The 23,578-nt window shown below is 40.6% G+C and overlaps 1 protein-coding gene across 2 annotated transcripts in view; it reads left to right on the forward strand.

The window, feature by feature from the left end:
- Positions 1-143: 143 nt before the first annotated feature.
- The window catches only part of col14a1a (collagen, type XIV, alpha 1a), a 161,518-nt gene continuing 138,083 nt past the window's right edge, over positions 144-23,578 (forward strand). For both annotated transcript variants that reach the window (XR_010095193.2, XM_063488414.2), the window contains exons 1-3: positions 144-360; positions 1,895-2,010; positions 14,906-15,022. Coding sequence is in view for 1 of the 2 variants with exons in the window: in XM_063488414.2 (XP_063344484.1) it covers positions 1,917-2,010; positions 14,906-15,022 (211 nt within the window). In the remaining variant the exon portion in view is untranslated. The remainder of the gene's footprint in view (positions 361-1,894; positions 2,011-14,905; positions 15,023-23,578) is intronic.

The raw sequence follows: 23,578 nt of genomic DNA on the forward strand, positions 1-23,578 counted from the left end.
GCCGATTTAAAACCTGCAGGTTGGCAGCGAAGGATTTTGCGCAGCGCCACTGGTTCGCTCCTCTCTCTCTCTCTCTCTCTCTCTCTCTCTCTTTCTCTCTGTGAGATGAATCCGGGTGAAGGAAAGGGTTGGGACAGGGAGGAATAGCCGGAGGGAGGGATGGCTGAATAACGAGGAGAGAAACACCCACTCCGGACTGAACGAATTGTATCCGGAGAGAAGGAGTGAGAGAAAGGAAGAGGGGAAGAAAGAGTGAGAAGAAAGAGGAACCCTTTGGGAGGCAGAAGCAGGAGCGGTCTTTGGTATTCACGGGATTTCCTTTGGGGGATAAAAGGACGCCTTGAATTGATGACTGGAGAGGTATGAAAGGCGATTTCATTCATTGTGCGGGCAACTGAGTCGGTCTCAGGTGTGCTGCTGGCGCTGGAGTATTTCGACCAAATCGGTTAATTTGAATAGGTCTGATAGTTTGAGTGAAATCTGCCTGAGAAACTTAAATTAAATCACTCGGGAGCACTTCAACATGATCACCGGGGACGCATTCATGCTGCGGTCATGAAATCAAACTTGCAGGCATGAGAGCAGGTGGAAAATAGACAAGTAATTTAGCGTATGTTTAAAAAAAATCTCTTAAGCTAAGGAAAATTTCACCTACCTACGAAACAATCAGTTTGTATTTACTCCTGATGTGTTAAAATTATTTACTCTTAACTGATCCGCGTGTCTTTCTCGGTCTTTCCTATTATATTTAGTATTTGTCTAAATAAAAAAATCAAGCAACAAATGGCTAGATTTTATTGAAATTGACGCCTTTTCTCTGGTCTTCATTAAGCAATTAAAGCAGTAAACCGGTTGTAAATTTTCCCCTCTAATTAAAAGACGGATTACCATCATCATCGATGCAATACGGAGACAAGGGAAACTTTGGTCCCTATTTAAAGGTTTGCTTTTAGGACCACGGGAGGACCGTTTAAGCTCCCTCTGAGTCTAATCATCTTACTTTAGCAGCCCCGATGAAGTTTTTGTGTGTGTAAAATGTTGCATTGTCAGTGTGTGTCTATGTGTGTGTACGTGTGTGTGAAAGATTTATTACAAATGAAGTAGTTTCACTTTTCCATCCCTCTCCATAAGTATGAAAAACTAGGACAAATAATCCCCCATTCTTGTATTCTTATTAATTTGCATTGTAATTTTTCTGCTTTTTTGACAACGTCTGAATGAAAGACCTGCTGCTCATTCAACACCACAGAACGATCGATCATCATCAAAGAACTTTTTTCTTTTTCCCTCACATGTCCTTTTATCCATGCGGCTACACGTGTGACTGTAGTGAGGTGGGTCTAAAAGAGAAAATCAGAAGGTATCTGTGTGTGTCCATCAGTGCTCATACTAAAGAGTGGCAGAGAGGTGGGAGAGGAGGCAAGGGGTTGGGGGGCAATGTGGAGGAGAGAGAACAAAAAAGTGAGGGGTGAAAGGAGGAGATGAGATACGGAAGACGTGTTTGCTCTTTTGGTTGAACAATGGCTTTGTGGAATGTTCCCTCTCTGGACTGTCAATCAAACTGACTGTCACTCTGTCTGACCTCTTCTCTTCTCTTCTCTTCTCTTCTCTTCTCTTCTCTTCTCTTCTCTTCTCTTCTCTTCAACAAAGTGCTCCACTGTTTTGCCTCTGGCTCGTTTTGTGTAGGCGAGAGGCTCAGCTGCAGCTCTGTGGTCAGTGTAGACTGTGAAGCTTCTGCTCTGTAACTGTTAAAAAAGTTGATATTAAACAAAATAACTGATTCTAGATCAGTGAACTGAAGCATTGAGTCGCCCCGCGGCCGAGTGACATTCATGGAGTTAAATCTCTGCTCTTGTTTCTTTCTTTCTTGCTGATCTGTTTTCTGTCCTTACAGGTCTAGACTGCTGGTTTTGAGGATGTTGTCAATGGGGCAGATCAGTTGGTGTTTGTGGGCTCCACTGGTGTTACTGGTCCTTGTTTCCTATTACCCCAGTAAGGCACAGGGTCAAGGTAAGTGGTTTTCCTCTTCTCCAATTCCCCTTGCTCTCTCATTTCCCTTATCCCCCCGATCAGGTTACCCCATCCAATCCCCTTACTCTTACCTGTTTGACCTCCACTATATCCACATCACCTCCCCCCCCTCTCTGCTTTCTCATCCTCCGCCTTTCTTCCCTCATCACCCCCTTCATCATCTCGCTGTTTGACGTGCAGGCTCAGTCCAATCACATCATGCTCTAGTTCATATCACCTTCATATCATCATGCCGACTCACCCTGGCAGCATGGCAACACTTGCCACCCCGTTGCTGATGCTGCCACGCTTCAGAGAGGCTTTAATAAAAGCGTTGTAATAGTGCGCTTCACGCTGGGATGATTTGCTGCACAATGTGCTGCACCGTATACAACACTCCAGTGTGCTTTGCAATTATCTTCACCTCAGCAAACCTGAGTTTCATCAAAATGTGCATTGTTGTCTGATTTGTGCCATATTTTTGATCACATCAAGTATCTGGACGGCATCCACTTGAACATGGGTTATTATTATCATTATGAGGATATATCAGCATATTTGTGTTAAAATGAAACAGTGTGTGTTTTTGAATGATACTTAGACTCTTCCTGCTGGTCCTCCCCAATATCTGTCCAACTGTGCAATTCTCAAAGAAACTGCAAAAAAAACAAAAAAACAAACAGAACAACAACAACAAAAAAGTTTCAGTTTTAGTTGCATCTGAACAAACCACAACACTTCTGTAACAATGTCCTTTTAACATACCAGCATACCAGCACACCACCTCATACCACCTCTGAAGCACGGTGGTGGAGAGGTGATGATTTTGGTTTGTTTTGCAGCCATAGGAGCTGGGCAGCCTGCAGTCACTGAGCTGTATACCAAAGTATTCTAGAGTCAAATGTGAGGCCGTCTGTCCGACAGCTTAAGCATAAAAATGGCTCATGAAAAAAGACAATGATCTCAAGCACAGCAGCAGATCTCTAACAGAATGAGTGAAAAAAAATAGTTTGCTGCTAACGGTGGTTCTACAATCTGCTGAATCATAGGGTGTACTTTGTTTTTCACACAACTCTGTGTGGTCCTGTGAAAACATTTTCACATGTGTATAAGAAAGCCAGTCCTTTTCAATTAGGTTATTCATGTTGTGGTACTTCATTGGTATTCAGATGGTAAATATTACCATCTGATATCTCCTCTACGGCTGTAGGATGCATTACTGGTAAATTTCAGCTTATTATAACTAATGGATCCAGAGGCTCTATACTCAGTCTTATGGATGCAGTGGATGCAGTGAATGAGTGTGTGTGTGTGTGTGTGTGTGTGTGTGTGTGTGTGTGTGTGTGTGTGTGTGTGTGTGTGTGTGTGTGTGTGTGTGTGTTTACGTGGATTTTGTGCATAACTTGGCTCTGTTTATGTGTATTTAGCAAGCTTGTACAGATGGTCAGACCTTTCACGCTCAAGATAGTGATCATATTCAAATGACCCTGAGGGAAGATGAAATATTTAGTTGAATGTTCTTTGTTTGTGTGCGTGCGTGCTTGCGCGTGTGTGTATGGGTGAGCCGCTCATATTCCTTCCAGGTTGTGACGTTCAAAATTCATTAGCTACATCTGTCAAAATCCATTTATCGATCTGTTTTTTACAGCTACATTAAAAGAATTCCACCTTAAACATGCGTCAATCACTGGGTGGTGTTCCAGAGGTTACATAGCTTTTGCTTAAAGCTAATCTTTTAAAACTGGAACTGATTAGCACGTGGCTATTTGTGTCTGACCACTGGGAATCCCTAATAAATAGCAACTACTTTAAAATGAAAACAGGAATTTTGCTGATAAGTTGTCACTCTTTTCTCTCATGCTCTCTTTCTCCCACACCTTCTCCGTCACCCTTCTCTGTATGTTTATTGTTATGTCAGCCTAACCCATTCCCCACCACCGCCTCTTTTTGTCAAAGATCTTTCTCTGCACTGTCGATAGTTCCATAGGTCATATTTTTCACTGCAGACGGACAGAAATAAGAGGTGAGACAGAAGTGGGACACAATTAATTTGATGCCAGTGAACCACAGCAGAACATGGACGACCTCCCAGACACTACAGGACTGTGCCCTGTTCAATCCCTTCATTAGGGAGCATGTGATAGCCATTAATTTTGTGCCCAGTCTGTCCCTGTAAGCTGCAACATCTGGTCAGAGGGGATTTTAGCTTGAGGATTAGCATGTGCCCTTCCCATGCAGGATGTCTGTATGTACAGAGCAACTGTCTGGATATTGTCAGGAAGTCCCTTTAACGAGGGCACCAGTCCACCAAGTTTTTTTTTCCCTGCAAGAATTATAGAAAATTATTGAACATTCAACAGTATTATCAGAAAATAATACTTTAATCTCATTGTTGCTTAATATTAGTTTATTCTTTCTGAATAAAATAAAACTAATATCAGTGATTGTATAGCTTGTTTTTGTTTTAAAAAAGTTAGTGTCAGTTACATCAGAAGTGACTTTTTCTGAGACCAATGAAATGACAGCTTACTGCTGAAACTGATATGATGTAAATTATGTACTCATGATTTTTTAGTCTGCTGCAAGTCTGCTCCAAAAATATACTTATTGTAAGATTTGTATCCAGTGAATACCCAATAAGAGTTAAGTGTCTAGATGTAGGCTTACTCTATACTTACTGGTAACATTAACATTAAATTGATGACGTCTGTAAAGCAATATTGGTGTTTTTAGTTAATTTTTAGCTGAAGTTCTGGGAGATGTCTTTAGTTTTGCAAGTATTTGTAAAATAACCAGTTGATTTGACAAATAGAAACTTTGTGCTACTGTTTGCACTAGAAGGACAGTTAGAGAATTTAGAGAAGTATGGCACTGTGCTTGAGCCAGGAAATACACTATATAAGGTATATAAAACAGAGATGTACAATTCTAATCAGCTTGAAAGTCAACATTTGCTATGATCACCTTTAGTCCTCAACACAGCCTCTCTCAGGCAAACTTTCTAGTAGATTCTTTAAGTACAGTATTGTTCACAGATGGCTGTAGACACTCAGTGTTGTACCTCTCTCCTGACCTCCTCCAAACATACTGATGATAATTTGAATAAAAAATTTCAGATTTGGATTCATCACTCCATCAGACCCATTGCCACTGATTTTCAGTCCAGTTGTTGTGTAATTTGGCATACCTCATCCTGTTCTTCCTGTCCGCCTTCATTATGAATGGCTTCTTGACAGCCATTCATCCACTGAGACCATTTTTGATGAGGCTTTAGTGAACAGTAGATGGATCTACTCAAGGGCCAGGTGCATCTCTATCAGATATTTCTTAAAAGACAGAACTTTCAGATACTTTTCTTCTGCTGTAAATAGTTTTTTAGGCCAGCTGCTTTTTCTTTTGTCCTCCTCTTGTCCAAATTACTCAGGTTTTTCGAGGAGAAATGCACACTGTGCCACAATATGCTAAGTTTTCAGCTCTTTAAATCACCTTGTTGGTGCTAAAACACTAATTTATTCTGTCAAACTGTGTTATCTTTTGCAAAAATATGGGAAACAAATTGTGTTCTTGTAACAGAGTGCTTGTAACAAAGTACCCAAAGACACAATTTAAAATTTTAAATACACAAAATTGGTTCATCTATCTCACACATCCATCCATTCATCCATCCCCTTCTGCTTAACCAGTTCAGGGTCACGAGGGGCAGGGGTCTCTCCCAGCTATCACAGGGTGAGAGGCGGCATATACCCAGGACAGGTTGCTCAAGAGTTTCACAAAGTACTGTGTCATAGTCAAGATGTTTCATTATAAGCTAAAGATATTAACTATGTGGTAGCACTAAAGGAAAACTCACAAGATCATCCAAAACATCTGAGTTTCTCCTCACAGGACCATAAGTATTGTTCTCACTGTTTTGTGGCAGTCTGTCCAACAGTTTTGGTGACTACTTCATTTCTCTAAATGACCACCGGGCCCTGCTGGTGATGCTAAGTAAGTCTGAAAATCTGAGAGAAATTTAACCTGAACTAATCCTTCAGGACAAGATAAATCTCTCTCACAGACATTGTCATCCGGTGTTGAGCTGAAAGATGTCCTCTTGATGGCATGCTGTTTCCTAGTGGTTAATGTATGTTTTTAGGACACAACATGCAGTCTCTGCTGCACATAGTAGATTTATGCTCATCCGTCGGACTTGCAAAAAGCATCTGATACTGTTTCTAATGAAGAAAGGCAGAAGTGTGCAACAAAGCAGATTACGGTTGTTGTTATTGTTTTGTTTTTCTGGCCTTCTTTTTTCTCTTTGACCTTGAGACGTGACAAAAAGGGAAATGTAAATTCTATTTTCTGCTCCAACTAAGACGATGCCAGCCATGACCTGACACTGGGAAGATGCTTCCAGTACAGCAAAAGCAGAATAGATGGAGGAAAGATGGTGCTGATGATGGATGTCTGCCATGATTAAATCTGAACTCTGACCTTAATTTTAGAACAAATAGGAATAATTGCCAGTCGAGCATTTATTCATTATATTCAGTCGTGGATGGGTGAGCCAGTCATTGTAAAGTTGCTAAATGTGTGTAGGGGTTTTCTGCATGTGTGTGTGTTAGAGGGCAGCCTGGTGAATTAGTATGAGTGAAAGTGCGGGCCAATAATTTCAGTTATAATGAACAGGGAGAGAAGCCAGTGATGAGAAATCATTTATTCATAAACAAAAAATGAGGATGAGATGGAACAACCTGTTTTGAATTTAAAAAACTGTTAAATTATCTGAACCAAGGCCACTGTCACCCTGTCACTCTGCTGCGGCTGCTGCTGATGGTAATCCAGCTTGTCAAAATCATCAGCCACTTTAGACTAAATGGAGCATTGGATTGTAGGAGATGTGACTCGCTGGAGTTTTTCTAATTTTACCCCCTCGTTACCGACAGAGCACGTAGAGCATATTCCGTGATTGTACATAAATAAATTCTAAATGAATCTTAATTTGAGTTAATGAGGATTTTTCTTCTTTTGGTGGTCTGTGTGTATACACTACATATTCAGGTGACTTCCTGCATCTGCTAAATTACTTACATAAGATAAGATACTCACATACTGCGGTCTGTAAATGAGGTCCTGCTTTGACAGAAATAATATATCGTTGTTATAATGTTTAAAAAACACCACTAGTTTGATAAAAACCAAGCAAACAACTTAGTTTCATTGAATCGCCTCTATTTCTTCACACAAATCAAAATCTTGTGAATACAAACGCTATATTTTACAGTTCTAATAAAATACACTGCAGTGTGCTCATACTGTGAGCTGGGCTCCGTTAGCGGGACACAAGCAGAAAAACAATGGAGAAACTCAGCTGAGGGAAAATTATTTACTGTTATTTCACTTTTTTATTTTTAATGGCTGATCAAATTTATGTGGGGCGTAAGCTTTTTTTGTTGTAGCGTTTAAAAACCACTGCCTTCACAAGTTATTGTGGACTGTAGCAGATAATTGCAGTAGTTTGAGTAATTATAATAATTTCAACTTCATTTACCAAAAAAAAAAGAACATCTTCTGTGCAAAGCTTGTTTTTTTTTTATTCAAGTCAAAGTTACTGCTGAACTCTAGAGTCGTGTTTTATTTAGGGACTGTGTGAAATGACACCACGGTCCTGGATTTTTGTTATATATTCATGGGGTTTCTGTCCTGGTGCATTCGTTCTTTCCTTGTCTTTGCCTCTTTCTGTCTCATGCATTTACACCTGTTTATGGTTTTTAACCTTGGAAGCTTGTTTACACCACTGAATAATAATAATGATGATAAAAAATACCATTCAAAAATAACAATTCCAGGTTTTTACCTCAAAATTTTGACTTAACTCAAACCTGAAAGTTGTTTTCTCAGAAGTTAAATGGACTGGTTCTTACACAGCACCCTTCTGTTCAGTTTTGAACACTCAGACCACTTTCATCTACAATGCGGGTTCACCCAGTCACACACAAAGCACTTTTAGTTGACACTCACACACACACCACTGGATGCATTGCAGGCAACTCCGGGTTCAGTTTCCTTTGCAAGGATACTTCAACAGCAGGAGCTGGGGATCAAACCGCCAACCTTCCAGTTGGTACCTAACTCTAAATTTTTAGATAATCCCAAATGTTGAGATTTTGAGATAATAACCTGAAATTTTGACTTATAGATTGCAAAAAAAATGCTTCCATATTCACATCTCACCTCTCCTTGTTGCTGGTTGACACAAGTTCTAGTTCTTAATTAAAACCAGACATGATTAGAATAATCATCAGATTTCAAGGGCAGGTGCTAATTTTCGGACCGCCACTCTTTTCACCAACATTGCTGAAACTGGGCTCATATGAATGCAATTATCAAATGTCAAATCTTGTATCTTGTCTTTTTTTGGCTTTTTGACCCTTATTCTGAGCTTGGATTTAAATTGCAGCCAAGCAACATATTTTTAAAATATTCAACAAGAAATATTTTTAATTTTCTTTGACAGTAAGCTGCTGACAGCATAGGGATCTGCATTTCACGGTGAAATCCGTATAACCTCTTGCATTTCCTCTGTTGGTGCCCTACATTGGTAAATAATTAAATAAGCCTGGTTGTGGAGACATCCACAACCAGGCTGTTGAAAGTGTTGAAACCAGCATATCCACATACCATTATATTCAGGATACATTATGAAACTGATTTTTCCACATATTATACTACTCCATGTACATACAAAAGAAATTAAAGAAATTTAGTGTGTGTGTGTGTGTGTGTGTGTGTGTGTGTGTGTGTGTGTGTGTGTGTGTGTGGTTAGCACTCACATGTTTGTTTGGTGACTCTAAATTAACCATGAATGTGAAATGTTGAAGCAAATAGAATTAAGTGGAAATTTGTTTCTGCCACTAAATTGTATTTATTTATTGCATCGGGCAGAAGTAAGTCAAAAGTTAGCTATCTCAAACTTTTACATAGCAATGCAAATTTCTGAGTTACTTGTTGTGAGAGAAAAAAAAATCCCCTCTCGCCCCTGCGGGTGGTCTATTCTTCGAGCTCGGGTCCTCTACCAGAGGCCTGGGAGCTTGAGGGTCCTGCGCAGTATCTTAGCTGTTCCTAGGACTGCACTCTTCTGTACAGAGATCTCCGATGTTGTTCCTGGGATCTGATGGAGCCACTCGCCTAGTTTGGGAGTCACCGCACCTAGTGCTCCGATTATCACTGGGACCACTATATATATATATATATATATATATATATATATATACACATATATGTGTGTGTGTGTTTGTATATGTATGTGTATATATATGTATATATGTATTTGTATACACACACGTATATATGAATATATCTAGCTCACAGTCTAAAGTGCTTTGAGTGGTCATTTTAATGTAATAACATTACATCTAAAGCACGTGCACCTTTGTAACAGCGACAAGCTCTTTTATATCTGGCCTCAGCACATCACAGTCAATCATAAAGCACATTTGATCTCTAGAGCAAGAAACACCAAAAAAAAAAAAAAAAAATCCTTGACCAGCGTGGTTTAGCCGATAGTGATATGAAAATGTTTTTGCTTGCATCTTTATTCATTTATTGTTATTTATTGGCCCATCTGTCCTCATGTGACAAAGCATTTTTTATTACAAGCTGCCCCTGCCTTAATCTCCTCAGGACCTGAGGTCCTCGTGTGAACATTACATTACATTTTGGCTTTTCTGCACCTTACACTTCATTCCACTCAATAAAGCATTTTGCAGTTTGTTAAACAATTCTGACTTTGTTGTGTCATGCTGTAAAAGAAACCAGTTATCCCCCCAGAGGAGGACAAAGAAAAATCTGTTGAAGATGATGCTTACTTTAATGTTTGTCAGGTCTAAGGAGAAACAAGAGCTCAGATCTTAGGAGGTTAAAGTTTATCAGCTACTCATTACATTATCTTTGCAACAGATGTGACACATTACTCTATGTAATCATAATATTGACTGTTACTGATGTTAGGCAGATATACGGTTCCCTAATTTCCTTTGTTTAACGTGACAAATATAATATTAGTAATAGTATCTTGGGTGAATTAGACCAAATTATTCCTGCAAAATACATTTTATTTTATGTTGCGTTGCACTTAACACTTCTCTGGGTTTTGAACATGTTGGCGTCAGTGTAATAGACTCCAGAATTTAATATTTCCTTCCTGTTTAATGTCAGTCATCTGCTGCAGAATTTACCCAACTGAGTATTTCATGGTGATATTTTTTTCACAGATGGTTGGCAAGTATGTGGAATATTATGGCTTCTTTCACCAGACTGCACATGGGGACAGATTTTTCAACAGACTCTTAATATTCAGCCGACTTAAAGAGAGATTTTACACTCTGTCTCTCTCTCATATACACACACACACACGCAATGCAGTAGAGAGATGAGGCATGAAGTAAAAAGGCATCACTTACACAGGTAAGCAAAGAGAGAAAAAAGGGGTGTGAGTCGCTAAACCGCTCAGAAAGGAGGGGGAAACAAGTGAACATACTTAAATAACTTGATAAAAGAGCAGAATATAAGTGAAGAGGAGAGGTATAAGGATGTTAAACTGGAGGATAAGAAGAGAAGGTGTGATGAAAGAGAAAAGCAGCAGAGAACATTTTTTTAAAAAAGGAGCCAGAGTGGATTTGGGTTAAGTGTTACGTCGGTGAACAGAGTAGTTTACGTGCAAAACGAGACGCCGACCACATTGAAGGATGCATGCTGTGGTGCTGAATAGACACTAGATGCATACACACACACACTCCTACACACCCCCTGATCTCTCTCATGTACAGCACAGCAGCTATCTTGTGGTGACATCGCAAGCCAGCAGTTGTTGTACAAAAATCCTGAGTATTAGTGAAGGTCTGAACACTCAAAGTGGAGCCCGTAGGTTTTCTGTAAAAAGGAAAGCAGCAACTTAAAAGAAGGAAGACTAAAATTAAAGAGAGTCTAGGAATGAAGATAAAAGGAAAAGAAAGAAAGAGAGAGGAAGTAACAAAGTACTGTCGACTTAAGAAGAGGGTGAAAGTGGAAAGTAGGGGACAAAGAAAGGGAAAGAAATGGATAGGGACAAAAATAATGAGAAAATTAAAGAAATGAGAGGCTAAGAGGGGGTAAAGAGGAGACAGAGATGGTGGGAAAGGGGATGGTTGGCAATGAAAATAGAGATTGACAAAAAGCAGAAATCTCAGAGAAGACAAAGGAAAGACATGAGATGAAACAGAGCATAAAGAAAAGAGAGATGAATGGAAGTCGGATAGAGAGATTGTTGAGCACGGAAGAAAGAAGGGAAGAGAGAGCACAGGAGAGAAGCTGGATGAAATTAAGCCAACACAGAGTGGACAGTGAGCCAAATCAGAAGATGGGAAGAAAAAAGCAGAGGAAGTTTGAAACGGAGACAAGAGCTGAGTGAGAAGATGAAGTGAAGCAGAGGATTGGACAGCAAGCATTTACTCATCTACCAGGAATCCCTGCTAGCTTTCAGCGCTCCTAATCCTGGGAAGAGTCATCTCTTCTGAAACTGAGGCATCAAGCTGTGCTTATATCGCTGGAACCCAGATAATGCCAGTTCATACTGGGCCTCCAGTTAAAAGATTTTTCTAGTCCAGGCTCCCCACCGAGTCGGGAGATTACTCAAGTTCAACCTTGAAATTGGAACCTGTGAATTAAGGTTCAGCGGCACAAGGAGAGAACATGTTAAATATTGTTTTTTCAAAGCGCTTGTATCATTTTCACACTGGGGGTTTTTTCATTGAGGCCTCAGTGATTCAGACTATTTACTGAAGCAAAATTTTGTTGCTATGCAGAAGTCGTGAAGCTTTTGCCAAAGGTTTGGAGGAGCATTTACTACCTGCCAAAAAGCTCCTGCGAGTAGCTGTTGGGGGCTCGCTAATTCCAGTGGTGTAACTCTTTCAGATAAATTACTCTGGGCTGCGTAATACACCATTGTGTTATAGATGGGTATGCACTGTGCAAGTCCAAGGCAGGTCTAGTATTTCCGCAGAGTATTTTATTGTGAGATACAGAGCGTGGATGTGTAATGTGTTCCACGAAAACATCTTAGATTTAGAGAGGCAGTGCAGAATGTGGAGCTCTTGGATGATATTTACGGCTGTACGGGGATAAACAAGAACAGGCGTGTCGGTTTTTTGAAGGGTAATTTATATCAGAGAATTCTGTATCCTGTCAGCATCCACAGCATTTGTGTCCATATTCATTAATCATGGTTGCTGTCTCTGGTATTGCCTCCTACTTAATGATCTTGACAATCATTCTGAAGGGTTACAGTTGGATCATTTAGATTTTACATTGTCTTATTTCTTATTATTCACTGTGTGTATGCGTTTTCATTGACATGCCAAGCAAAACTCCAGACATTCAACGCAATTGTCACCACATTATTAGTATCCCTGTCTGCCAACTCATTTCACCTACTATCAGGCGCACTAAATGATACCAAAGTCATAACCTACTCAGCTCTATCACTCGCTTAAATTATTCATAGATTCTCATTGTGTTGTGTAATTATACACTTCCATCCCATGCATTCTGAGGATAGGTGGTGAGATTTAAGAAAAGCAGCAAAAAAAAAGGTGAGACTGTGATGTGTTGCAGAACGATCGCGATGCATCAGAAGATCTCCCGATGACAAGTTCGAGAAGTCGTCCTTGTTTGAGACTGGCTTCTGTTTCTTTTTTGGCTTCTCTAAAAGTCGAGGCTTGATTTTACATTTGTGAGGTAATGCCATGACTAACATTTTAAAGTTGTTTGGAAGGGAGGGCTTTGATGAGTTGGACTTTAAGAGGAAAGTGTTTACTTCAAGAAGATGCACGGGTGTATAGAAATTTCATGGTGCGCGACTGAAGATTACACAGAACGTCAAGATATTTCAACATGAGGCCATTAATACAAGCTGAGCACCGCGGGTCTAATGTTGTCACCTTTATTATAACATCAATTTATATGATACAGTGCCTTTTTTGTTAAGGCGTTAATGGGATTTTCCATTGAGAAGGTTGGAAGCCTGTCCTCACCTCTGAGTGGAAATCCTGAACAGCATGTCTCAGATTTGTCAGTGCATTATCCCCTGCTTTTGACTTTCTCCTTCATGCCTAATGCAAGCTCTTCACATGTTCACACTCACTATTGTGACTTATTATAGGCTACAGTCCCTGTAGACTGAAAGATTATTTGGGTGTGCAGTTAAAATATGAAGCCATTCAAACTTTATTACTGCTTGAAGGGATACTTTGGCATGTAACATTTTATGTAAAACTCTTTTTCTTCCAGTGGTAAAAACTTTCAGGCTTTCTCAACAGTTTCTTGATTCAAAACTTGCTCATATGAAAAATTCACATGATCCTATTAATTACTAGATGTGAAAAAGCAAAGACCTTGCTATTTGCCTAAATTTCAGGCAAATAGGATGCCCCCTTAAGGATGCCCCCTTTTGCACCTCTGGACCGCTCCAACGTGTTGCTGTTTAAGTTCGTCTTCCATGTATGCCCCTGGATATATGTTTGCTCTTCACACAATACTTATGTTTTAAATAGGCCCAATTTTCAGTGAGGATGGGAGCTGGGGTTCTGCCAAACAACTGTTTTTAGACGAGGAGTTTCCAAAGCCCAAAAGCCGTGCATTAGGTTTGGGGTATGACTAAGAGGATGATAGTCATGTTTTTGACATTCCCTGTGATGTGCATTACAAATTTGTCCTTCCTGGGGTCAAACTGTCGATGCATAGTTCTGCTAAATTGTAGATCTGGCCCCCTGCAGCATTACTCACTTCTCCAAAGTGAAATTCAGCTTCTTGACTCCAGAATGAACTGCACAAGTGCAGATCAGAACTTCCACAGAGTGATCTAAAGATTACCTATAACGGGACACCGGCCAAGTGCAATTTCACTTTCATGGGTGGAACTTTATGATTTCATACTGTTTTCATTCAGCACCTTTTTGTTCATATATTTGTCATTGTTAAAGTTTCAGTTGTTTCCTTTTCCCAACAAACTGCCTTTCTTAAAAGAGACAATTTATTGACTGAAAAATGGATCCACTTCTCAAGGAAGCGTGACAAAAATGCGTGTGCTGGGCTTACATCTTTTGTATTAACACTAGCAAACAATAATATACCAAAAGGGTGAAACGAGGCATAAAGGCATAAAAATGACATCCATTTTCAACTAAAGTGAATTAGTTGGATTCCTACTAATTCCTACATTACATTGCTCTGTCTGGAGATTCGAAACAGTCCTCTGCTTTTCTGCCACACTTTTATTTGACAAAATGTGCTCTCTTTGTTTGTTAGAAACCACAGTCTGCACAAACTCAGACTCCTGCAGAGAAAGGCTGCTGTCACCATTTTTAACAGGCCACAGCGCATCTGTTTTCATTGACAGAGGGCTGCAAGGGATAAGATGAAAATGCCACTGTACACCAATCACTTCTCCTTTATTTATACACTATAGATTAGATAAGTGACACATATGCATCTACACATATTTGCAAAATATTTTTTTTTGCGCTGTTTCCTTTTTCTTGTCTCTGGAGTGGTCTTTAACATAAGTTGATCATAAGAAGACTTTCCTCTATTTTTTTCCTCCTTTATCCTCTGCCTTATGTGGCTCCCGTGGATGTAGGACTTTCAGCCCTCTCTGTGTCCTTCCATCCAACCATTCATTCATTTATTTCCTGTCAAAGTCACATCAATTTGCAGCTTTTTGTTGGCCATTCTGCATTTAACTGCTCACATATTTTTTTCTATTTATGTTGACTGATATTTAGGACATTTTTGATTAATTTAACATATTTTTTTGTTTGTTTTCTTTTTAATAATTCCCAAACTTCTTTGGAGCCAATTTAACTGTAAAATTGTTTTTCAGTTCCAGCTCCGAGGAAGCTGCGTTTCAAAGTGCTGAGCTCAAGTAAACTCCTGGTTTCATGGAAGGAGCCCAAAGGAGACTTTGACAGCTATCTGTTTTTCTACAAAAGTACCCCAGGTAGGATTTTTTTTTTTTTTTTTTTTACTGTACAGACTCATGCACAATACGCACATGCACGCGTAACTCTATGCCAAAGAGAAGCGGAGCTTAACTTTGAAATTTTGGAGGAAGGATCCCATTATGACTTGGATTTTCTGTCTGTCAGGAAGGATTATGTAATTTACTTCTTATCAAAGCTCCTTTGAAGGGATTACACTCTTGAGAGATATAGAGGACTCAGAGTTTGTCCTGTACCTCGGCCAAGTTTAAGACAAGGGAGAGTTTCTGCTGCGTATGTGCAGCCTGTCAGCACATTTTTGAAAATGGGGCTGATAGGTACACAGGACATGATGGAGAAGTTTAGCACAGGACAGCCAAATGTCAGCATAGGAGTCATTTTTCAGTGTTAAACCTCACTGAAAGCAGTTACAGCCATAATGGACACATGGAATTTTCACTTTTATTCGATGCTTATCACGAGGTGCCTGTCACAGACAGCGGCTATAATTTTGTCTCTCTTTGAGTATGCACAGTGTAATTAAAGTCTAATAGAAATCACCCGAATTACCGCTGATGTGCACCTACGTTTACAGCCATAAATCCTCCTTCACATCACTTCCCTCTTTATTGATATTGTGCTGAATACAGCAGGCAATTCTTCTGCAGCTGATGTAAAAATGAATAAGAAGGACTGAATAAGCACTCTATAGCATAAAACCTGTTTCTTGCAAACAATACTTTTTGAAAAATGCCTCGTCTGAATCTTTTTTTGCCGCTTCCAAGAGAACTAAAACTCAAATTTACGGCCACTTTTCTTGAAGGGAGGAGTGCAATAGTAGCTCACTGGCATTTAACAAATTCAGTAGGAAATTTAAAAAATGTATATGATGGATAAAGCCTTTGTCAGTTGAAAAATAGCCATGAAAGCCACGGCAGCTGCCATGTTCCTGATGTCCGCTCTCTTTGTTCTCTGACCAAATCAAATGAGCTGAACTCAATTTGTGTGAAGAATAAAATATCTTTTTAAATGACAAAGTGGGCTATCGGAGTGGCAGCTGACCTTCTGGCTCCCCATATCGCTTTTCTCCTCAGAGTTTTCGATTTTTTAAATAAAAATGAGCAAATACTGAAACTTGATAAGGATTCAGGTTTTAAATTGAACCAGATGATTTACTTTTACCTACAAAATTATTATTTTTTCCTTAATGCATATGTTCTCCTGTAATTTAAACCATTTTTATGGCACTACAAATTGTTTAAAATGTTCTACTTTTACCTTTACCCTGTGCTTCTTTGTCAGTCAGCTGGTATTTCCTGGATATCTGTTGAATAGCCTGCCTTTTTTCTATTTGTACATACACATAATCGTGTGATAGTTATTAGACCCAGATGTCCATATTTAATCTTTTAAATCTCAGCGGACATGAAGCCAGACCCAGATGAAAAAAGCTGAGTTTTTGTAATATTCATGCATCGGTACATAATGTGATTATTGGAAGGTTTGCTTGTTTGCTTTTTGAGCACCGAATAATACAAGTAGTGGTGGAAATCACTGGTATTAACTTACGATACAGATCTCATAATGGTAAAAAAGTGCAATCATCTTCACTGGTGTACACATTAATATTTTAATCACATTCTTATTTGAGTAAATGAGTTTAAATTAGCCCTTTGAAGTGGTACAAAAAATACAGGTAGCCTACCCAGCTGCAAAAGGTGCTTCTACAAATTGTTAAACAATTTCAGAGTAATGTCCCTCAATTTAAAACAACAACATATACTCCTGTCCAGCTGATGTTTTTTTTTTTCAGGAAACACCTTGCATATTTCAGCAAGACAATGCTAAACCACCAACTACATCTATTAAAACAGCATGGCTTCATGGTAGAAGAGTCAGGGTGCTGAACTGGCCTACCTGCAGTCAAGATCTTTAAATAAAAACATTTGGTGCATCATGAAACAAAAAAACAAAAACAAAAAATACAACAAGGAAGACCCAGGACTGTTGAGCAGCTGGAATCTTATATCAGACAAGAATGGGGCATTTTTACCCCCCCAAAAGTCTAGCAGCTGCGCTCTTCAGTTCCCAGGTTTTCAATGACTTTTCTTAAAGGAAAACAGGATACGATACAGTTGTAAACATGGCCCTGTCTTCACACACCCCCGTTCTCTGCAGCCTGTTGGAGCGGGGGGGCTAGGAGAAGGAGTTGGCCGTCCGACTGGGGTCTGGTGTGTGGGGCCTCCCTGCTGCTGCGGAGTCGGGGCAGTCTGCTTCTCCCCACTGCAGGGAAAAGGGTAACACTACCTGGGTCTGGGTGCAGTTTCCCCCTCCAGGGACAAGGGTACCTAGACCCGGTTCTTAGAGTACACTTGGGGAGTGTGATTGTGTGTACAGTGTCTCTTTATGTCTGTCTCCACGTTGGGTGAGTGTTGAGTATTTGCATATGAAAGCATGAGGGTGGGAATGGATGTTTGTATCTGTGTGTGCCTGTATGTCTGTGTCTATATGTCAGGTTGGGTATCAGACGCCACCTCTCTGGGGACATCTCAGGTCCTCCAAGGTATGGAGGCCTATCTCCCCCCACCACTTCCCCTGCCAGTGGCAGACGCCCTCAGACATCGGTGCGTTGGTGGTTCTTTGTGTCCGGGGGTGGGCGTCCGGGTACACACCGGCTCACTCCTTGGTGGCTGCTTATCGGGGCCTGGAACCTGGGGCTCGCTCGGGCCACTTCGGGGGTGGGGTGCCCTCGGCCTCTCGGCCCGGGGCTCGGTCACTCTGGCACACCTGGCTGCCGGCGGAGCTCACGGGCACGTCACTGCAACCCCCCCTGGCTTCTGCTCCGTGGCTGCTGAGTGACCCCTCATCTGGGGCTCTCCTCAGCTCTTTCTGGGACAGTGGCGCGGCTGCCCCTCTGTTGGTCTTCCTTGGTCTCTTGTGTTCTGGGGGCCTCTGGATGTCTGGAGTTTTGATCTCCTCCATACCTGCTTCATGCCCTGGAGGATGGGACTGTGGCCCCCCACACCCTCTAGCAGATCATTACATTAAGGAGCCTTTTAAATACAAGCGCGCTCATGCTCACAGGTGTACACACAGGTGATCACACACACAAACTACACCCTTTTTGGCTCCTACCTCAAAGCACACTGTGCGCTGTCGATCTTACGTGCTGCACAATAATGTTTAATATTTAGTATTTACTGTTATATTCCCATAGATCATTGTGATGTTGTTTATTATGTTGCTCTCGTTTTCTTCTGCTTGTTTTCTTTTTTTTCTTTCTCAACAGGTGATCCAGGTGATCGATATATGTATTTTTTGTCTGCTTATTTTGTTGGTTTTTGTTTTTTGCCCTTTATCCCCGTCCCTCTTCCCCACTGTTTTTCTTTCGCTCTTTCTTTCTCCCCTTTCTTTTCCCCAGTCAAGTCTGTCCCGTATTTAACAAGTGATAATAAAATAAAATAAACAATAAAAGGTGAATCAAATAGACCATTACGGCAAGGCTGGGATGGTCCATTTGGTAAAGTCAATCCGTTGGGCATCTTTCTTCACCTTTAGACAATAATTCTAATGGCAAAAGAGCCAAACGGGACAGGCAAAAAGAAAAAAAGAAAAAAAAAACCATGGCCCTGTACCAACTTTTCTAGTGTTGGGATTGGGCCATGGTGTGTATTTCTGCCATCAAATTCAAAATGAGTTAATTATGCTTTTTAAAATTTTACAAACTCCTTTTCTGAGATTAGACATTTGATATTGTCATAATAAGCTGCAGAACTCAGCTCAGGACAGAAAGAATTAACTAAAAGAGGCAGTGTAGTCATAGTACAGTCCCAAACAAAAGTTTAAGGCGACTTGAAAATGGCAAAAAGAAATCATATTTTACATGGTTGGATCTTAACAAGGTTCCAAGTAGAGCTTCAACATGCAACAAGAAGAAATGGGAGTAAGACAAAACATTTTTTGAGCATGCAATTTATTGAAAACAAGGCTTAAACTGAAACAGGCTGATCAAAAGTTTAGGACCACATGCCTTTAAAAAGCCAAATCTGTGCAAAAAGTCATTTGGAATTTTTTAAATTGATCCTGAGGGTTATGGAACAAAAAAGTCCCAAAAAAATTTCACCAGCACTGAGCCGGGGGATCCAACTGACTGTACATCAAGACGCTGGACGATCCTCGACCCAAATTAAGGTGGTTACTGGTGCCGACTGCAGCCCCATAAACATCAGACGAAATCTGAGACTGAAGGGCTTCAAAAACAAAAAACATCTTCAAAGGCCTCGTCTCCTTGAACGCCACAGCACTGACCGTTTGGACTTTGCAAGAGAGCACCAAACATGGAACATTGAAAGGTGGAAGAAAGTTTTCTTCTCTGATCGGAATAAATTTAACCGTGATGGTCCTGATGGTTTTCAACATTACTGGCATGACAAGCAGATCCCACCTGAGATGTTGTCTACGCACCACAGTGGAGGAGGCACCATAATGGTCTGGGGTGCTTTTATCTTCAGTGGAACAATGGAGCTTCAGGAGGTGCAGGCGCATCAAACGGCCGCTGGCTATGTCCAGATGTTGCAGAGAGCATCCCTCATGACTGAGGGCCCTCGTCTGTGTGGCAACGACTGAGCTTTTCAACAGGACAATGCTGCAGTACACAATGCCCGCAGGACAAGGGACTTCTTCCAGGAGAATAACATCACTCTTTTGGACCATCCTGCGTGTTCCCCTGATCTAATTCCAACTGAGAACCTTTGGGGATGGATGGCAAGGGAAGTTTACAAAAATGGACAACAGTTCCAGACAGTAGATGCCCTTCGTGTGGCCGTCTTCACCACTTGGAAAAATGTTCCCACTTGGAAAAGTGTTCCCACTCACCTCATGAAAACACTTTCATCAAGCATGCTGCAACAAATATCTGAAGTGATCGACAATAACAGTGGAGCTGCTCATTACTGAGTTCATGTTTGAAACTTTGATTTCTGTTTTAGGGGTGTTATGGATTTTGTGGAGGTGTGGTCTTAAACTTTTGATCGGCTGTATAACAGCCTGTTTCAGTTTAAGCGTTGTTTTCAATAAATTGCATGCTCAAAAAAATGTTTTGTCTCACTCCGATTTCTTCTTTTTGCATGTTGAAGCTCGACGTGGAACCTTGTTAAGATCCAACCATGTAAAATAGGATTTTTTGCCATTTTTCAAGTGGTTTTAAACTTTTGTTTGGGTCTGTATAAAAGCTGATGACCCCATTGGTCAAACAGTGGATTGTGAGCTCCCGTTTTGAAACCTCGGTATGAGCATTTTCACATCATGAAACAACCACCTTACTGTTCTGAAACCAGATGTGATGAGCAAAAGCCCAAGCCATCGGTGAAAGCACATGTTCGCTGACCATGTGGTTATCTATTACCTATCAATCAGAAGTTATTAGCCTGTGAGCATACTCTCACATCCCCCTTTCTGATGTTTAGTAGAGGTAGGAAGACCAATTTCAATACTGATTATTTGGTAATTGATTACTTGGTATCAGGTCAAAAACAAAATGCGCAGTAATGCAGCACACTAAAGCTAATAAAACAGACTTAATGTTTTATTCAACATGATCCAAAATGAACAACTGAGCCCATAAACTCCTCAGTAAAGTGTGTGGGGTTTTTTTCACATGCATTAGGACCTTCTTTACAACTACCAGTATCGCCCCCTGGTGGCCATCCAAAATAATGCAGGTTTAAGTGTCGGCTTCGCTTATCAGATCCAGACGAACATCTATCTAAAAATAAATTTCACAGAACAAATTAGAAAGATATATGCAAGTAAAGCTTAAATAACATACAAATGCAGTTTAACTTAAAAGGAGATAACAGGCAGAGACAGAAGAGCGCAACCTAAACTATTGAAACCATGTTATTACCTCTTTGTTTATGATTTTTTTATTTAATCCGACTGTGTTTTACTTTGTGTTTTAGAGTATGGTCTCATTTTGGCATGTACTCTTTCTGCACATTTTTGTCACTTTAAAAGGATTTTGTTGGCCAAGCAAGACTGCAGCAGTGTGTGTGCTCTTGATGGTTGTTACCAGGCCTATTTTGCACTTGTGATAAAGTACTTATGCTAAGTAGATTACCATGAGCTCCTAGCCAACTTTCTAACGTTTACTGTTGTTGAGACTGAATGTTTAGAAAGTAACATAAAGCACAATTTATTTGCCATAATCTTCAAAAATCTGCTTAATTACACTCGATAATGATAGATGATGATTTTAATGAGTTTTCCACGGCTGATGTACTTCGCTTCAAACAAATCACTTTGTGCTGTGAGAATTTGTGAGACTTGCAATGACTTTAAAGGATTAATTCAACATTTTGGAGAAAAGCACCTTTTTACTTTGCATAAGAGCATTAAATTAAAGGATCAATATCACTTGGGCACTGAGAATTGATCCAGGGCCTGAACATAAAAACTGAAAGCAGGTCCAAACTGTTAGCCTGGCTCAGTCTAACATTCTTCTCTAAACCTCATTACGTGGGATGATCTGTCTCACTGGGTTACAAGAAGAAATCTAAAAATGAGAATGTATGATTTTGTGGAGGGCGTTTGTGCAGTAACTAATCCACAGAGATGCTGCATGTGTATGAAGCCTGGGATCAATGACAGAAATAGCTGCAACTTGTAATGCCTAATAAGATGACAGTTAGTAGGGTTTTTGTCTTTTTGTAAAAATAAAAATGAAGATGTTTTGATTGCTGGGGTTACTGAGATGCTAAACTAAAGAGGATCTTTGATCCATCGCTGTTCCCATTTAATAAGTCCATGTCAGTCATTGAGGTGATCTATGAAGGCGAAGGACTAAAAAGAAACTTTAGGAGGAGGCTCTAAGAAAAATAAGACATGAACAGTCAGTTTTCATATATAGACCAAGTCAAAGCCTTAGACTTGAGCCCTGTTGTTTGGTTGATTAATAGTAGTTTGGTTCGCCTGCACAGGCTGAGCCTCCAGTTTGTGGAGTTGATCAATGCAGTTACCTCACCTGATCTTCAGTTGCCTTCAGAAGGATTTATCTCCTTTTTCCCAGAGGTGTCATTAGTCAGCATCCCGCAGGGACGGGCGACAGAAGAGCTGAGGAAGTGCATGCACAGACACGTACACCCTCTCTCTCTCTCTCTCTCTCACACACACACACACACACACACACACACCTTACTGATGGCTGATTGATTGCTGGGTCAAAATTAATGTGGGGAGATAATACGACCTGTTGGCCTGATGAGGATTAACGGATGAGGAGCGGACATGTGCACACACACACACACACACACACACACACACACACACACACACACACACACACACACACACACACAGAGGACTGTGAGGATCAACTCCTTATTTCTGGGACTTCTGAAACTAACTCAAACCTTGATTCTGTGTCGAGAACACCATAGCGACGAAATTAAAAACAAAACAGAACTCACTTATTACACAGTCACACTGGGAAGAACGGTGGTCGGAGACCGCAGCACGGCTTTGTGCAATTAATATGTGATCTTGTTGTTTTTGAAATGGTTACTCTGAAGATGGGGACCAGGTCTGTGACCACCAGTGTTGGGACTAACGCGTTATTAAGTAACGCGTTACAGTAACTACGTTATTATTGTGGTAACGAGCACGGTAACTAGTTATTATGCCAAAACCAGGAACGCGTTACTCGTTACTGGGATTTAGATAGGCTCGTTATTCGTTACTTCGTGTGGTGGATATCGCGGAGCTTCCACAGATTCAGTAACATTAGCAAGTGGTGGAGGCCAGCAGGTGGATGAAGGAAAAGGGGAGGCAGGAGAAGCAGAGACCTGAGGTGGCCGCCGGTCCGCGTGTCAGGTGAACTGAACTTCAGGTAAGAAGTTATGACCTGCAGTCTGTCGGACTCAGATATAAACCAAGTTTAGGTGGAGTTTATTTTCGGTATTCTGACATTTTCGTACTGCGTGCTAGCTAGCATGACGGAGTTTCTATACAGCTGGGTGGTGCTATGTTACTGATGTTGAACTTTATTTTGTTCATACGGTTAATTATTAGAGTTACCAACCGTCCCCTAAAAAAACAGAATCGTCTGGTATTCAGAGAAAATATTACGCGTTTCGTACTGAGGTGAAAAGGAACACAGTTTGTCCCGGACTTCAGCTACAATGAAAAAGACACAAAGCTGGAGCTGCATGTCAGGGTTCCTGGGTCGGTGACCCAGTGCTTTCAGTTCTGTCACGTTTTGTTTCTGTTGCCACATCAATGTCTTCACTTCCTGTTTTGTTCCCATGTCAGCTTGTATCATTAGTCAGATTATGTTCAGCCCTGTACTCACCCGTTTCCAATCATTGTCATCATTCCACCTGTGTATTTAAGCTCCTCTGTTTCACCACTTCTCTGTCGTGTCATTGATGTTAATGTCGTCTCTCTGCATGTATGTTCAGATCAGTCAGCCAGCCTTTCAGTCCTTCAGTCAGTCAGCCATTTCAGTTCATGTTCTGTTCATCCAACCTACTTACAATAAACACCATTATCCTGCACCGTGAGTCCAGCGTTTGGGTCGT

Source organism: Pelmatolapia mariae, linkage group LG10_11 (genome assembly GCF_036321145.2).
Source record: "Pelmatolapia mariae isolate MD_Pm_ZW linkage group LG10_11, Pm_UMD_F_2, whole genome shotgun sequence".
Lineage (NCBI taxonomy): Eukaryota > Metazoa > Chordata > Actinopteri > Cichliformes > Cichlidae > Pelmatolapia > Pelmatolapia mariae.